The sequence below is a fragment of the Lynx canadensis genome, chromosome E2 (assembly GCF_007474595.2).
Source record: "Lynx canadensis isolate LIC74 chromosome E2, mLynCan4.pri.v2, whole genome shotgun sequence".
Taxonomy (NCBI): domain Eukaryota; kingdom Metazoa; phylum Chordata; class Mammalia; order Carnivora; family Felidae; genus Lynx; species Lynx canadensis.
This window is the reverse complement of record NC_044317.1, coordinates 19,624,995-19,640,650: the sequence shown is the minus strand read 5'-3', so window position 1 is coordinate 19,640,650 and position 15,656 is coordinate 19,624,995. Positions and strand designations below refer to the sequence as shown.

At 55.4% G+C, this 15,656-nt stretch overlaps 1 protein-coding gene across 1 annotated transcript in view; it reads left to right on the top strand.

The window, feature by feature from the left end:
- The first annotated feature begins 862 nt into the window (after positions 1–862).
- BEAN1 (brain expressed associated with NEDD4 1) overlaps positions 863–15,656 on the top strand; it is a 24,088-nt gene continuing 9,294 nt past the window's right edge. Inside the window, exons 1-5 of the mRNA XM_030297306.1 lie at positions 863–887; positions 929–1,192; positions 7,595–7,742; positions 8,699–9,022; positions 12,503–12,597. Coding sequence (XP_030153166.1) covers positions 863–887; positions 929–1,192; positions 7,595–7,742; positions 8,699–9,022; positions 12,503–12,597 — 856 coding nt within the window. The remainder of the gene's footprint in view (positions 888–928; positions 1,193–7,594; positions 7,743–8,698; positions 9,023–12,502; positions 12,598–15,656) is intronic.

Genomic DNA, 15,656 nt, shown 5'->3' with positions numbered 1-15,656 from the left:
CCCTTTGTCATAAAATGTCCCTCTCATCTCTAATGGCATTTTTTGTTTTATTTATTTTTTATTTTTTTTTTTTCAACGTTTATTTATTTTGGGACAGAGAGAGACAGAGCATGAACGGGGGAGGGGCAGAGAGAGAGGGAGACACAGAATCGGAAACAGGCTCCAGGCTCTGAGCCATCAGCCCAGAGCCCGACGCGGGGCTCGAACTCACGGACCGCGAGATCGTGACCTGGCTGAAGTCGGACGCTTAACCGACTGCGCCACCCAGGCGCCCCGGCATTTTTTGGTTTAGATTAAAGTCTATTTTTTTCTAATATTAGTATAGCCACTCTGGGAGGCCTCCTCTGATCTGATCTGATCTGACCCCCTGACACATCTGGGTCAGTTACCACTTGATCTCCCTAGAGTGCCCCGGGTAAGGTTTCATCCCAGAGCAGGAGGCCAGCGTTAGAGGCCAACAGAGTTGGTCTTCATACTTTGACCTTCTGTGCATTCCCCACCCTTGCCAAGACCTTGGTAAGGTTATGCTGACCTTCCAACCTCATGTCTTGGTGGAATGGAGTCCCTGTCTAGTACTGAGTCTTGGGTTCCAGCCTCAGCTCTGCCACTCATTTGCTGTGTGGCTTGGGCAAGTTCATTGCCCTCTCTGAGCTTCTCTTTTGCTATCTGTGAGTTAGCTGCGCTCTCAGGACAGAGGCTGGAGAGGAGGGGAGGTCAGCCGCCATTGGCAGAGGCTCCCGCAGGCCACAGGACACAGCGCTGCTCCCTTCCTCCCTGGCACGAGAACAGCTAGGACACAGTCCATGGGGCGGACCCCAGACGGTCCTCCATTTATTTAGGGACAAATAACTCACAGGGCAGCATGTATGGAGGAGAAATTGTGGCAGGTTCTGTGCCTTAGTTCAGTGTCCTCTCTCTTTGTTCCCAGTAGCTCGCTACAACCGTACCAGCTATTTCTACCCCACGTTCTCAGAAAGTTCGGAGCACAGCCACCTGCTCGTGTCTCCTGTGCTGGTGGCAAGTGCAGTCATAGGTGTGGTCATCATCCTCTCCTGCATTACCATCATCGTTGGCAGCATCCGCAGGGACCGGCAGGCCCGGCTCCAGCGTCACCGCCACCGCCACCGCCGCCACCATCACCACCACCATCACCACCGCCGCCGCCGCCATCGAGAGTATGAGCAAGGCTACGGTGAGCTTGCCGTCCACCCCGGGCCCAGCCTCCCATCCAGCTGTGACAACCCGTCGGGGAGGGGGCAGCCCTGTCATGGTGGGGGCGGGCAGGGTGGTTGGCAGGGCATCCAGGAGGTGGTCAGGAAGAGACCAGAGGCACTCACCAGAATGTTCTTGGGGGCCTGAGAAGTCCAGTAGTCTGCCAAGGGTGAGGCTGAAGGTCAAAGAGAGGATGTGGTGCTACTCCTCAGCCTTGGCCACTGTTGGTCCAGGCTTTACTGACAGCTGGTCCAGCTGGTGCCTGGATGGAGAGACAGATGGAGAGAGGGATGGGGGAGCAGGATGACAGGAAAGATCAGTAGGGGGTAAGGACATGGATAGGTGGGGGCACTGGGTGGGATGAGTGAGTGGATGGACCAGAAGCTGGATGGAAAGACGGATACGTGGGTTGGGATGGGGATGGATGGCTAAATGGGAGGGTGAAAGGTGGACGAATGAAGAGATGGATGGATGGTTGGATGGGGGTGGACAGAGGTGTGGACTGGGTGGGATGTGCGAGTGCATGGATAGAGGCGATAGGTGTGGATGGACGGAAGATGGGTAGATAGGAAGGTAGAGGGATGGGTAGTGGGGGGGTTGGATGGGTACATGAATAAGTGGATGGATGAATGATGGCATGAATTACGAGTGAATGAATCTATCCCCAGAGAACTGGCAAAATGCAAACAGAACTGGTCTGAGAGTTTCTCCATTAGGGGAATTACCCTTACACAGATTTGGTTGCAATTCTTTGGCTGACCCGTTCCAGAAGTGTCCATCTGGCCAGAAGGCCTGAACTTTTTACAGATTCCAGCCACCTGACTCTGCCTTACACTTGGAAGGGGCCAGTTATCTAAAAGCTGCAGGAAGGAACTCAATCCATTCAATTCTCAGACCATTGTCAATGGCAGGAAAAAGCCTGCCCTGAGGCCTGATGGGACCTCTGCCGGACTTTGGGGGTGGTATATCCCCAGAGGCCACCATCACACTATATATACAGTAGGCAATCTGGAGGCTCCAGAGCCGTAGCAGGGCCCAAGAGCCTTCCCTCCTACAGGGCAGACAGAGCTTGAGAGAAAGAAAGAAAGGAAAAATTTAAAAACAGGTTAGATGGGATCTCATCAGCCTGGACCTTGGGAGGCCTGAAATCCACAGCCCCCTCCCAACATGCCCTGATTAGCCGGAAGCTTTGGGCCACTTCCTGTCCCTTTCCACACAGTTAACTGATTGAGGAAGGTGACACCTTTTAGGGATTAAGGATACCCACAGTTGGTGTGCTAAAGCAGGTAGGAACAGGGAGGTGGGCGCTCACTGCAGGTCTGGCCCTTCTCACGCAGAATCTCATTTAATCCTCACAGCAGTCCTGGAGGCAGCTGCTGTTTATTGCCTTCCCAACTCACAGATAAGGAAGTTGAGGTTGGGGTGTTCAGGCTATCGTAACAAAAATACCATAAACTGGAAGGCTTGTAAACAAGAGAAATTTATTCCTCAGCTCTGGAGGCTGGGGACTCCCAAGATCAAAGCACCTGCAGATTTGGTATCTTGTGAGGGTCTGCCTCTGACTCATAGGGGAGCCTTCTCCCTGTGTCCTCACATGGTAGAAGGGACAAGCTAGCTCTCTGTGGTCTCAGGACACTGATCCCAACTATAAGGGGTCTACCCTCATGATGTAATCACCTCCCAAAGGCCCCACCCCCAATTAGTAGCACCTTGGAGGTTCAGATTTCAATATACAAATGGGTGAGGGGGTGGAAAGAAACATTCAGACCAAAGCAGGGTGGCTAAGTAACCTACCTAGGGTCACACAGCCAGGTGGACCCCAGATTTGAGCCCAGGTGGCCTGATCTGGATTCCTGCAGGATAATCACTGCACAGCACTGCCTTGGAGGGGCCGGTGCTCACGCCCCTGAGGGAGGTTGCTGGTGTGGGGGCAATGCCAGCAGGGGCCCTGCATGAGCTCAGGGCACTGTCTGGCAGACACACTCAAGACCTAGGGGCCCTTCAGACCTAGATGTTGCTCCTGCGGCAATGCGGTCAGGAGAAGTCAAAGAGCAGGAAGCTGGGCCTCCGGACAAGACACGGAGAGACATCACCGTGGCAGGGATGGTGCAATGGAAGAAAAGATGCGGCAGGTCAGTGGTTCACCCTCACTGCCCAACAGTGGAGACTAAACAGAAAAGTCAGCATTAATAAAGCAGATGTCGAAAGCTCAGCCAGCCCAGTGTCCTCTAGAGTCCCCAGAAGCCAAGGACTCTCCAAGAAGCCAAGCCAGGAGCATTGCCCGGACCAGCCTGACCCTCAGGGAGGGCAGGACTCCTGCCCAGAGAATGCCCACCCCTGGCAAGGAGCCCAGGTCCCACTCTCAGCCTCCCACTATGCTGCTGGTCAGGCCCAGGATGGCCACCCTGCCAGCCTCCCATGGCCCCACTCTTGCCGTCCCTTCCTCCAGCTTGTCCCCAAGCACTTCTTTTGTGCTCCTTCCCAACTCCACTCCTTTGCACATGCCCTTCCTAGGCCGAGAGTGCCATTCCCTGTACTTCCCCCACTGACAAAAGCCTGCTTGTCCTTCCAGACACAATTCAAATGTCATTTCCTTTTGCGAGCTGCTCTGGCCCCCTCATCCCTTCCAGGCAGGGTTGAATCAGCCTTCCCTGCACTTCCTTGACTTACCCACACTTCTCCCAATGCTCCTGTCATGGGATGACAGGGAAAGCAGGGCTGTGTTACATCAGGGAGAGCAGGGCCTGTGAGTAGCTCTCACCCAGCAGGGCCCATAGCCCCACACAGGATCTGGCCCAGAGAACATGCTCCACAGGCAAGGGTAAGGACGACCTCATTTCCTCCTCACGGCAAGAGCTGTGTTAGCCCATTTTAAAGACTGGGCAACCAAAGCAGCTTGTTGAACAGCCTGAAAGCACCAGGCCTGGGCCTGGTACTTAGAGCATAGGGGAGGGGCCCACGGTAGATCCCAAGCTGAAGTCTGAGAGGTCAACCTTGGCCTCGAGGAGGCAAATGGCCCTGGGGGTAACAGGGCCAGTGCCACACAAGCAAGGCCCTGGCCAGATCTCTGGAGTAGGTGGGTTGACGGCAGGTTAGAGCCAGGCCAGGTCTGGGGACAGGCCTCTGCTGCCGTGTGCTGACAGACAGCAGCCCAGCGTCCCTGTCACGATGGGTACCCATTTTGGGGGCTCCCGCCTCCCTGCCCCACTTCTCTTCTCAGCTCTTGCCTTGGCACCTCCCTGGGGCCCCAGTGGGGAGCCCAGAGGCACTGATGCCCCCCCACAGCTTCCTCCGGCCTTCTGGAGGGAACACAGAGACAGCCAGGAGCCTTGGAAAGATGCCAAGGAGGAGAAGGAAGCCTGCTGTGGTGCGCAGCTGTGGGGAGAACAAAATAGCAGAGCACCCACAAGCATCCACCTGTTGGCACTGGGGGCCCCTCTGTCCTACAGACACCCCCTCCCCCTGGTGCTAGTGATCGAGGCTCTCCTGGTCTCACTCCTGCCACGCTGCCTGCTCCTTCTCAGACTTCTTTGTAGATTCCCATTCTCTGAGGAGAGGAATGTCAAGGTCCCTCAGAGCCCAACCCTTGGCCCTGGGCCCTCTAGAGAGGGCCCTCCCCGCTCCATCTCAGCCACCTGCCAGCTTCTAGCACCACCCATCAGCCTCGGCCAGGCCCCCCCCCCCCCCAGGTATCTCTCCTTGAGGGCTTATGGGCCCCTCAGACCCCAGATTCCAAAGTGGCCTTCAACTTCTACATCCCACTGTACAACCTCGGGGAAGTTGTTCAACCACTCACTGTGCACCACAGGTGAGTCATCTATATGATGGGTGGGTACACAGGGATCCTGAACTGTGGACACTTCCACCCTCTGCTCGACACCCCTCAGTGGCTCCCCACTGCCCTCAGGACCAAGCTGGCCCTCCTCCGCCTATCCACAGGACCCTCCTGCAGTCTGGCCAGGCACAGAAAGAGGAGCCAATAAATGACTGAGAATGAATGAATGAATGAATGAATGAAACCCTATTTCCATAAGATGGGAAGATCTTGCGTTTTAGGAGACAGATCTGCTCTCCTCTTACTTGCTGGGGTTTGGAGAAAGTGGCCCCACCTCTCAGTTTCTACGTCTGAGAGCAGGAGATGGCCACCGTGCCCCCACGGTTGTGAAGGTGAGTGTGGTCATGAGGATAGCACACAGGAGGTGCCCATGGATGTAAATTCCTGCTCCCCACTCCCAGGCTTGTCAAGGGATGTGCACTGGGGTTTGGGCTAAATCATGAACCAAGGTGTTTCTAACTTTTGGTAAAGAAAGGGACAAGGGGTGTCACTTTCCATGAGGGGGTTAGGGGGGGCTTCTGGAGGCCTGGACCATCTGGATCTGTGCTGACATGGAAGATGGGGAAGGAGAAATTACTAAGAAAGTAATTTGGGGAGTTCAAATGAGGGGTCAGGGGAGTCTTTCCAACTGTTCCTCAGGAGCTCTGTTGGGAGTGAGCTGGGTCATTTTGGGATTTGGGGTCTGAGCTAGGTGAGTGCCTCAGAGCAGTCCCAGTCTCCCTAAGTTGCTGAGCCCCCAGGATGCCCAAGAAAAGCAGCCAAGGAGAGAGGCGAACGAACCGCAGTGTGGCTTGGCCTTATCAGCTCTTAGGCCTACCTACCAGGGCCACTCCCACTTGGTTCCAGGGACCGGCCTCTGCCTTCCTAGGTTTGGACGGCCACAACCCCCTGCATGGTGGAGGGGGCCCTCCCCGGCACCGGAGCCCCAAGGCCTAGGCTCCACTTCAGTCTTCACCTTGTTTCATGCTTCCTTCTTTCCCGAGTTTCTTCTTCAAATTCTTCCAGAAATTCTCACCCTTCAGCTGCCGCCCTAAAGGGAAACAAATCTCATTTCAGCTCCTTTTTATAGCATGTGTTATCGGGTACCTCTTCCCTAGTACAAAAGTAATATGTGTTCACCATGGAAAATTTTAAAATACATAAAATCTAAAGAAGAAAATAAGGGTCACAATCTTGTCGTCAAGACAGAGCCACTGTTAATGTGTTTGGAATATTCTCTTCTGAGAGCTTTCTCGATGTCAGTAGATAACCTTGGGATTACATCTGCAGATAGAGTTTCACGTCCAGATTTTTCTACTCACCATGGTATCATGAGTGGGAAAAAGAAATTAGGGAAGAAGGAGCAGTCTTTATGGTTATACAGACTGCGCAGGAATTCCAGCTCCATGAGCCTGAGCCTCAGCTTTTTAGTCTGCCTGTAGAATGGGGACGGGCAGTGCTGCTGATCCAAAAGAAAGGTCATGAGCCCCACCCCGGACAGATAAGCCCCACCCCTGGTGTTGCTCTCTGAGGGGAGGAGCCATCTGAGAGCCCACTGTGGGCAGGGGACTTCATGCCTCAGTCGTCTTTGCAGCTCCCACTGTCCCATAGCCCCTGCTAGAACTGTCAGAAACGGGGCGATGGAGAGCTGAGAGTGAGGAGACAGGATATCCAGCTGCCCTCTGGCCCTACCAATAATTTGCTTTGTGGCCTCTGGCAAGTCACTGAGCCTCTCTGAACCACACTGGTAGAATGAGAAGATTGTGCTCTATCAGCACTTCCTAAGCAGTGTTACTAGATCTAAGAAAAGAAGATTCTGTCGTCAGATGTTGCATAAGCACAGTCAAATGTGTTTCTCAGCCGCAGGACTTCTCAGAGCCTTTGATGTGCTGATATATGTGATGTGTACACACACACGCACGCACAGAAGAGAATGCAGTATATGGAGCCATTAGAAATCACAGAAGCACCTTTTCTCTTGGATAATTGCAGTGAATGATGTGTGCAGGGAGTAGGGAGGCCTGACCCCAGAGACCTCTGTAGCCCTCACTCCCTAACTCTCCAGTTTCATGCCCAGCCTTTCTCCATAGTTCAAAGCTTCCGTTTCACACCACACTCTTCTTTCTAATCTCCTTCCTTGGCTCAAGCTGGTCTGTTCCCTCTGCCTTGCTTGTCCCCCTTTTCTTGGCTAATTCCTAGATAAGACTCAGCTTTAGGAGCCCCTCCTCCAGGAAGCCCTCCCCAACCTCCAGGCTGGGTCGGCCCATCTCTGCCACAGGACTGGTACTGCATCTATCAAATCTCATGACACACTGCTCAGTACGGAGCTGTCCCCAGGCCAGGCTGCTTACCACCCTGGGAGCCCCACTTTCTCTCTGAGACCCCAAGCCCAGTGCAGCATCAGTGCTCACATTCTGGGGCTGTCTCTGAGAGGATGGTAGGCAGCTGTGCTTGGTGAGGGACCAGGCAGTGAGCTGGAGAAAACAGAGTCTCAGTGGCCTCAGGTAGACACGTAAGGACCTCCCTGGCCCCGGCCTAAAGCCCAGGCTGACTGTCTGTCCTCTGCAGTGTCTGATGGGACCTACAGCCGCTCGAGCCACAGGATTCGCTACAGCTGCAGCCCTGTCGAAGACTGGTCCCCGCCCTTAGATCTCAGCTCTGATGGGGACGTGGATGTCACAGTGCTTCGAGACCTGTACCCAGATTCTCCCCCAGGGTAAGCAGGCCACTTGAAGGAGGAGGCCATGAGAGAGAGGGCCATTGGGTGTGAATCCCAGCCACCAAGGGAAATAGCAACACTTCCCCCAAATGGTGTAAATGCAGAAAATATCTTCTCAGTGGGTGTGGCCATCTACTGACCAAGCAGGTCCCAGTGGGGCAGATAGACTCAACAGATGTCACCACAAGACACTAGAGAAGGAAGAGAAAGGTTCAGCTCCTTCAGACTGGGGTCGAGAGTAGAGGGTCCAGGCCCCAGCCCCTTACTATGCACCCAAAGCCCAAATCACACCCACTGGGTCAGGGGTCATTATGTCTAAACTGCACCTGTGGCCATGAGGTGGGACTGTCCCATTGGGGGATTCTTCTCTGGGGGGGGGGGGGGGCTTTGGATTCTCCCTGCCCCCCTCGGGCAGATCACCCACAGGTTAGTATTTGAAAAAAGAAGAGAGGTCAGGGCCTCCATCACCTCCCTACCAGGAGACCCCTCAGGCCCCAGAAACAGCCATATACCCCCATCACCCTTTACCCCCTGGGGGGCAGTGGGTGCTTTTGTGGCCCTGCAGCTTCGGGTCTGGAAGGGCCACTTTGGGGTGACTTGAGACCCAAGAGGGTCAGGCAGCCCGAGGTTGCTCCCACTAGCACTGCTCACACTGGAAGATGCTCCATCAGCAGGGGCCACGGTTGTTCTGAGCAGTCTGAGACCCAGGGTTCGGTGACAGGCCCCCCCCATATCCACACAAGTTCAGGACCAGAATCCGGCCTCAGTGGTTCTGGGGTGCCTTTCCTGGGGGAGTTGAGGGTTTCATTAGAGCCGGCATGGCAGAGGCCTGGCTTGGTCCACACCAGGGCAGCTGTCCCTGCTGATGGGCTCCCGGCCCTTGGGGAAAGACATCTGCACCTGCCCCTAAGGCCAGGTTCCGCAGGGCCCTGAGGGAACCTCTTCTCTTGTAGTTATGAGGAGTGTATGGGGCCAGGTGCCACCCAGCTGTACATCCCCACGGATGCACCACCACCCTACTCGCTGACCGACTCCTACCCCGTGCTGGATGGCATCATCGATGTGGGCGGTGGCCGTCACCAGCAGGCACAGAGGATCCTGGGCCAGGGTGGCCTCCGCACCGTCTCCATGGATACCCTGCCCCCTTACGAGGCTGTGTGTGGGGTCAACCCCCCATCAGGTCTGCTGCCGCTGCCAGGACCAGAACCAGGGCCAAGGAGCCCCCAGGGCTCACCCATCACAACCTGGGCCCTGGTCTCTGGCCCAGAAAGGATTCTGTGAGTGACCCAGCTAGCTAGGTCCTCCCGGTCCCTCGGGCTGAGCCACAAAGGGCGTGCACACACACACACACACACACACACACACACACACACACAAGGGCATGCACACACACACATACACTGATATGCACACACAGCACTCTCACATGCACACACATATACACAATCGTACACACACATACACACTGACACACCCATGTGCGCACACACACATCCAGATATGCACCACACATGTACAGACATGTGCATACACACAGCCCCCCCCCCCCCACATCCACACAAAACCATCTGCTAAGGTTTCATTAAAAATGAAGCTTTCTTGACCTCCCGTCTCCTCCCCAGCCTGTTGGCCACGCCTCTGCAGACAATGCTGGGAGAAGACAGGTGGAGAAGGGACAAGAGCTTGCTCTTCCCTCTCCCTGGCCTGTTTGCCTCTGCCCTCACCTGGCAGGCTGTGCCCAAATTCTGATTCTGCCTCCAGAAACTGCTCGACCATTCCAGGTCAGCCGCTTGCCCCCTCCACCGCGGGGCAGCGTGCCCTCCTGGCTGGTGGGACAGGCTTCAGTGAGGTTCAGCTATACACTGTACCTCTCCCTCAATTCCAGGGCAGCCACAACATCACCACCCTGCCACTTATGGGGCAAGGGACACGGGTCTGGGGGCTCAGGCACAACCTGGAGGTCCTCACCACCCACCTTGCCCCCTCCCTAACCCAGCGCCCGCAGCCTGGTTGTGCTGGCGGAGTTATTTAGGAGGCCCCCACCCCAAGCGGCAGGTGATAAGCAGGGTCCTTGGTGGGCGTGTGACGATGGTGGTGGTGGGTCAGAGCTGTCCCCATGTGAGTCCAAACACTGCCCAGGGCTGAGGGTCTTCGAAGAGGAAGGCGGCCTAGGCACAGCTCTGAGGCAAAGAAGTGGCCCCTTGCGAAGTGTGCATGCCCAGCTGACCATTATGACCCAAGTGTGGGCTGTCCTCCTGGGTGGCCGCTCCTGGTTGAGAATTATGAGCCGATGTGTTCTGGTCCTGCCCTCCAGGGTGTGTGCAGATGTACAAGAAAGGGGAAGCGGGCCCCCTAAATACTAGCATGCCACCACGAGAGGCCGCATCTGGGCCTCACTGCCAGGGGCTCCACAGAAGGAGATATATGGGCATGACTGCTCATAGAGCGGCCCACAAATCCCAGCAAATTCCATCCGAGACCACGCAAGTAACAGAGCTGATTTCTGAAGACCCAGCCTGCCAGAGAGGGGCAGCCGAACATCTTCACGGAATGTCCCGCCAGCATTGCCGACGGCAGGAAGTGGAGCCTGGAGCCCACCCTGCCCCCCACCCCCATCCATCCCCTACCCACATTCCAATTCCTCTATTGAAGGGCTAAGATATTTCAGTAATCCCTTTCTTGAGAAGGAGGGTATCCAGGATGGCAATCGTGAATTTTATTTTCTGTAGAAATAGGATTTCTTCTGGTGCAGAACTGAAAGAAATCCGTCCAGAGGTTCTGTGGCATCCTGGCACGCCCGACTCCCACTAGGAAAGGGACCTTGTTTACAAGCAGTTCTGTCCGCCTCTGTGGTGTACTGTTTTCTAGGCAAAAAATATCTGTCTGTTGTACTGTATAGCCTTTAAATGCACTCCAGGGATGAGACTTTTAAGAAATGCATCCTGCTTCTGCAACCCTAGAGAGTACTGGGGGGAAAAAAAGATTAAAATCCCTAAGTACTCATCAGTGTTTGAGGGGTGGAGCTAAACAGCTTTTCTTGTTCCTGGATTAAGCGCTACATAAGCAACAATGTATCTTTTCTGTGTTCAAAATAAATATATCATATCAATAAAAATGTTGCAAGAAATAACATTCTCAAAGAGTGCATGGACTGCAGGAGGGGGGGTGGTGCAGGGCAGCCGGTGGGCTCGCACCATCTGACAAAACAAACAGCAGCAAACTGAAATATCTTATTTCCCCCAAGATGGGCAGCCCTGGAAGCGTCACTTTCCTATTGACATGGATATTTGGCAAGTCGGTGCCTTACACGAGTTCCTTTTTTTTTTCTTAACCTCACTGAAACCCGACATCCTCTCTCAGAGACTTGTCCAGCGTAAACATCACCAAGACAGGCCATAAGTTTTGGACTTGACTCCGGGAACTCCAGGGACTGCACATCTTCCTTTCACAGCGGTTGACTCTCAGCACCCTGATGGCTTCTTCAACTCCGAGAAAGGGGGGGTGGGAGAATTTGTAATTGGACTGAAGTGAGTTGTTTCCTTTTCCTTGAAAAGATTCTTTCCCGTGCTCTCAGCTTTGGTGGTTGGTCCCTTGGCCGACAGAGGCTGGTTCCCTTCCACTGTCATCCTGCCCTCCCACTCAGACTCAAGCGTCCTCCACCAGCATAGTCCTAGACCCCTGAACGCCCTGAAAGCGGGTCGATCCTGAGGAAAGGCCAGGTCCTAGCCGTCCTGCATCCAGTCCAAGCCCACACTGCCACCTGCTGGCTGCCTGCTGTCAGTGCTCAAAGCAAACACGTCGGGCCCCAGGAGAGGAGCACTTCCCTTCGCCCACTTCCAAATCTACTGACCGCGGCCATTAGCAGTTGGAGACAGGACTTGGTTGGGTTTTGAGCTGGTCTGCCACCTTTGCGATGTTCCATGAGGTTTAACCATTCAAGCATTCCATTTTCAGGAGTCCCTCCTGCTCGTCAGTTTCTCTCTCTGGGCACAACAGCCCGATGCCCTAAGTAAGCCCATCTCCCCGTATGCAAAATAATTATTCCTCGGTCTGAAACACCACTGTGGTGGCTCGGGTGCCACCTCCGTGCTCTGGGGCCCTCTCCCTGGGAACGAATGTAGCGGCCCTCATGGTGATGGTGTCCAGTCCCGTGCTGACTCCAACCTGAACCACCCCACACCAACACCCGGTTCCAACAACACACAGGATCCCCCTGGATGGGGTGGGCTTGGCATTTCCTGCCTCCACCCATCCATGACACAGCCCATGTCCACATACAGTGCCACATGCAATGTCCTTCTGCACACTCCTACAAGGAAACTAGCCCCCTCTCTCTGCCAGGGCCTGAGAGAGCCAAAGAGCACACCCCAGGCAGTGGGCTCAGCCTGGGGCTCATTAGGGCCCCAGTGAGATCGGAGGTGACAATTCTCAGGATGGCAGGAACAGGAGGGGGCAGGACCAGACCCTGGGACAGGAGGAGGGTGCAAGGGATTGATGAGGAAGGTGACCCGGGAAGCACCAAAAGCGAGGGGGCCGTGGAACAAGGAAGGGAAGGAAGCCGATTCAGGGTGTTGTAGTCACGCGGGTCCCCTTCCGAGGGGCACGAAGTGGAGAGCACACCTCACAGCCCCCTGCCAGGAAGAGGGGGTGGACTTCTCCCACTGGCTCTCAGACTCTCAAGGGTCACTGTTTGAGGCCACCCTTCAGAGAACATTAGCCCTGCCCCCCTGTGCAGCTGAGCGGACTTCTCTGGCCAGAGAAAGTCTTCAGACAGGGGGGTTGCAGCTGCTGGCAGATAAAGTCCTCTCCATGGTCAGCATGGTCTGCCACTGTGCCAGCACCTATGGGCACGGTGCGTTCCAGGGTCTCGGACAGGGCGTCGTCAACATCTGCCTCACGCGCGCAGCAGAAACCACCAGAGGAAGGACCGTTGATACAACGTATGGCTGCCCGCAGCTGCTCCTTGGGACACCGACCGGCTCCACCTGGCCAACCCCACCCGCACACATACACCCAGGGCTCTCTCACACCAAGTTCCTCGCGACACCCTCAGACGCACGCCCACGGGGAGCATCACTCAGCTCCCACTACGCTTGCGCAGGTGGCTTTGGGGCACACACACTAGTGCCCCACACTCAGAGCTCACACCCTCCGGGGTCCCACATGCACACTCCAAGTCCACCCACTCAATTCAGGCGTCACCGCTGGCGTCCACCTGATGACTGACCAGGTTGTGGGCCACGAACCGTGGAAGGACAGGCAGCTTCGATGCGTGAGATGGCAAATCTTCTGTCGTGGGCTCTGCTCTGCTTGACCTCACGCTGAACCTCTCAGGCCAGGTGAACGCTCTCAGTCAGAGCCAATTACCGGGGTCAGGCCGGTATTTCCGGGCTGCAGCAGGCTGGGCACGCCCTTGCCCCCAGGGTCACAGCCCAGCTGCGCCTGCTCAGCGTCTCTCCTAGGAATCCCGGGGCTCCAGGCGCCCAGGCCCAACGGTCACAGCCCCAGCCATGCCACACTGACTCCCCACCCGCCTGACCCCTGTGGTCCTGGGGCCGCCCAGCCTTCTGCTCCTTAGCTTGTGGCTGCCTGGTCCATGACCCCCCACAAAACTGGCACTACTTGGATTACAGGGTAAAAGAAGGCGGCTTTGGGGGAACCCTCCACCCCCCCGGCAAGCTCTGAGCACCGTCACCCACCCCCGGGACTCACTGCAAGAGACAGAAACCCAATTTGAAACTTCTTAAGCAAGAAAAGATATTTATTGGCTCACAGAACTAAATTGTCTAAGTGACAATTCTGACTTCAGGCATGGCCAGATCCAGGCAGTCCAAGAATATGGGCAGGTGTATTGTCTCTCTTGGTTCTGCTGCCCACCTTCATCCTCCCACAGGAGCAGTGGCTGTGGGCACCCCAAGTCTATGTTGGCAGGCTCATGATCCAGCCTCAAGGGTTATCTTACTGCCGGGCTCCGACATCTCTCCCTCCCCCCAGCCCTTCCCTTGCTGGACTGTTCCTGTGTGTCTGAACCATCCTTGCCAGACTGCGGGCCCAGGGTCAGGATTCAAGCTGGTTCTTCTCCGGGTGGTAGTGGGCCCCGGGTGGGGGGAGGTGGCGGTTTGTGGAGTGGACAACTAGCGAGAATATTCAGTTCAATTCTGATGGAAACAGATTCCTCCCTGTGTTTCACGGCCTTGAGGACAGTAAGGACAGCGGTCCAGACCTGGGAGCCCCAGACCAGACAGCACCCACCCCTGTTCTCCCCGTGGCCTCTGAGCTGCTAGGCTTGGCAGGGGATTTGGGAGGCTCTGGGCAGCAGGGACAGCTCTGAGGGAAGGCTAGGTGCTAGGACCCAGGATGCTTGGCTGCCCCCTCTTCTGTCATCAGCTCACCGTGTGACCTTTGGCCAGATCCTTTCCTTCTCTGGGCCTCAGGACCAGCCCCCCAACATATCCCCAGTGCTCCCCTCACCTCCCTCTGCCCCCTGCATTGTCACCAAAGTTAGTCACCCCGGCAGGGAGAGAAAGCAGGTTCTCACTAAGCCAGTTACTCCCCGAGGGCCCAGAAAGTGTGAACACGAAGCCCACAGTTCAAGGGGCTACAGAGGCCCAGTGGGGAGGAAGCAGGCACTGGAGGAGCTGAGCTGACCCCAGCACCGAGAGCACAGGGAGGGGAATGGTTCCAGGCACCCTGCCCGGCTTCCCCCATCGTGATCTCGGTCCACCCTGGAGAGACAGTTCACAGGCACGATAGGTTCCCTGAGAACCGAGGAGCAAGATGTCCAGAAAGTGTGAAGTAGTTACATCAATAAGTAACTAACGCACGGTGTGGGTGTGGTGGCGGAGATTAAATTGTGTGTACCAAGTTGTTACACTTTGGCTATGAATAGGAAAAAAGATACACACTGTTTTATACACATACCACCACCACCACCACCACCACCACCTTCCTTGGCCTGGTGACTGCCTCTTCAGCACAACTCGGTGGCCTGCAACTCTGTATATCCCCCTCCCCCAAATCTGCCATTTCCATTCAGTGCTCTTATAAATCTTTGGTATCAAGGAAAAAGCATGGCCTTGGGTTTCAGATAGTTTGGGTGTGGTAAACTATGTCCTCCAAAGGTGTCCAGGCCTGAATCCCCAGAACCTGGGAATATGTTACCTTCCGTGGCAAAGACACTTTGCAGGTGTGATTAAGGACCTTGAAATGAGGCGATTAGCCTGGGTCATCCAGGTGGGCCCAATGTGATCATAAGGGTCCTCACCAGAGGGAGGCCACAGGGTCAAAGTCAGAGAAGATATGATGAACTGAAGCAGCAGGAAGAGAGAAATGAGAGATTTACACCCACTACATTCCAGAATGGAATGTAGCGGGGTCCATTTTCAAGCAGTACTCCAATTGGGAAATGACTTCCCAACCACAGGGACAGGAATCTCCCTGGCCACTGAGCTCAGCAAAGACTGCAGGAGGCAGGGGAGCTAGAGACAGGAAGCAGAGGGCTCCCAGATGTGGTGAGCCCAGGTCTCAGGCAGGTCCAAGGCCAAGAACAAGGCAGATGCCCTTTCCGGTGACTGGAGGGCCAGGAGGCCAGCAGAGTCACAAAGCAACCTTTGGATCAAGAAAGCTTGGCTGTGTAGAGAGCGTGGGTGGCTCAGTCGGTTGAACATCCAACTGCTGCTCAGGTCATGATCTCGCACGCAGTTCATGAGTTTGAGCCCCTGTGCTGACAGCTCGGAGCCTGGAGCCTGCTTCAGATTCTGTGTCTCCCTCTCTCTCTGTACCTACCCCCGCTTACATTCTGTCTCTCTCTCTCTCAAAAATGAATGAACATTAAAACAATTTTTTAAAGAATGCTTGGTGGTGTTACTACAAAGTCATAACGCCCCCCCAGTGGGGCTCTCCAGGCTGCGA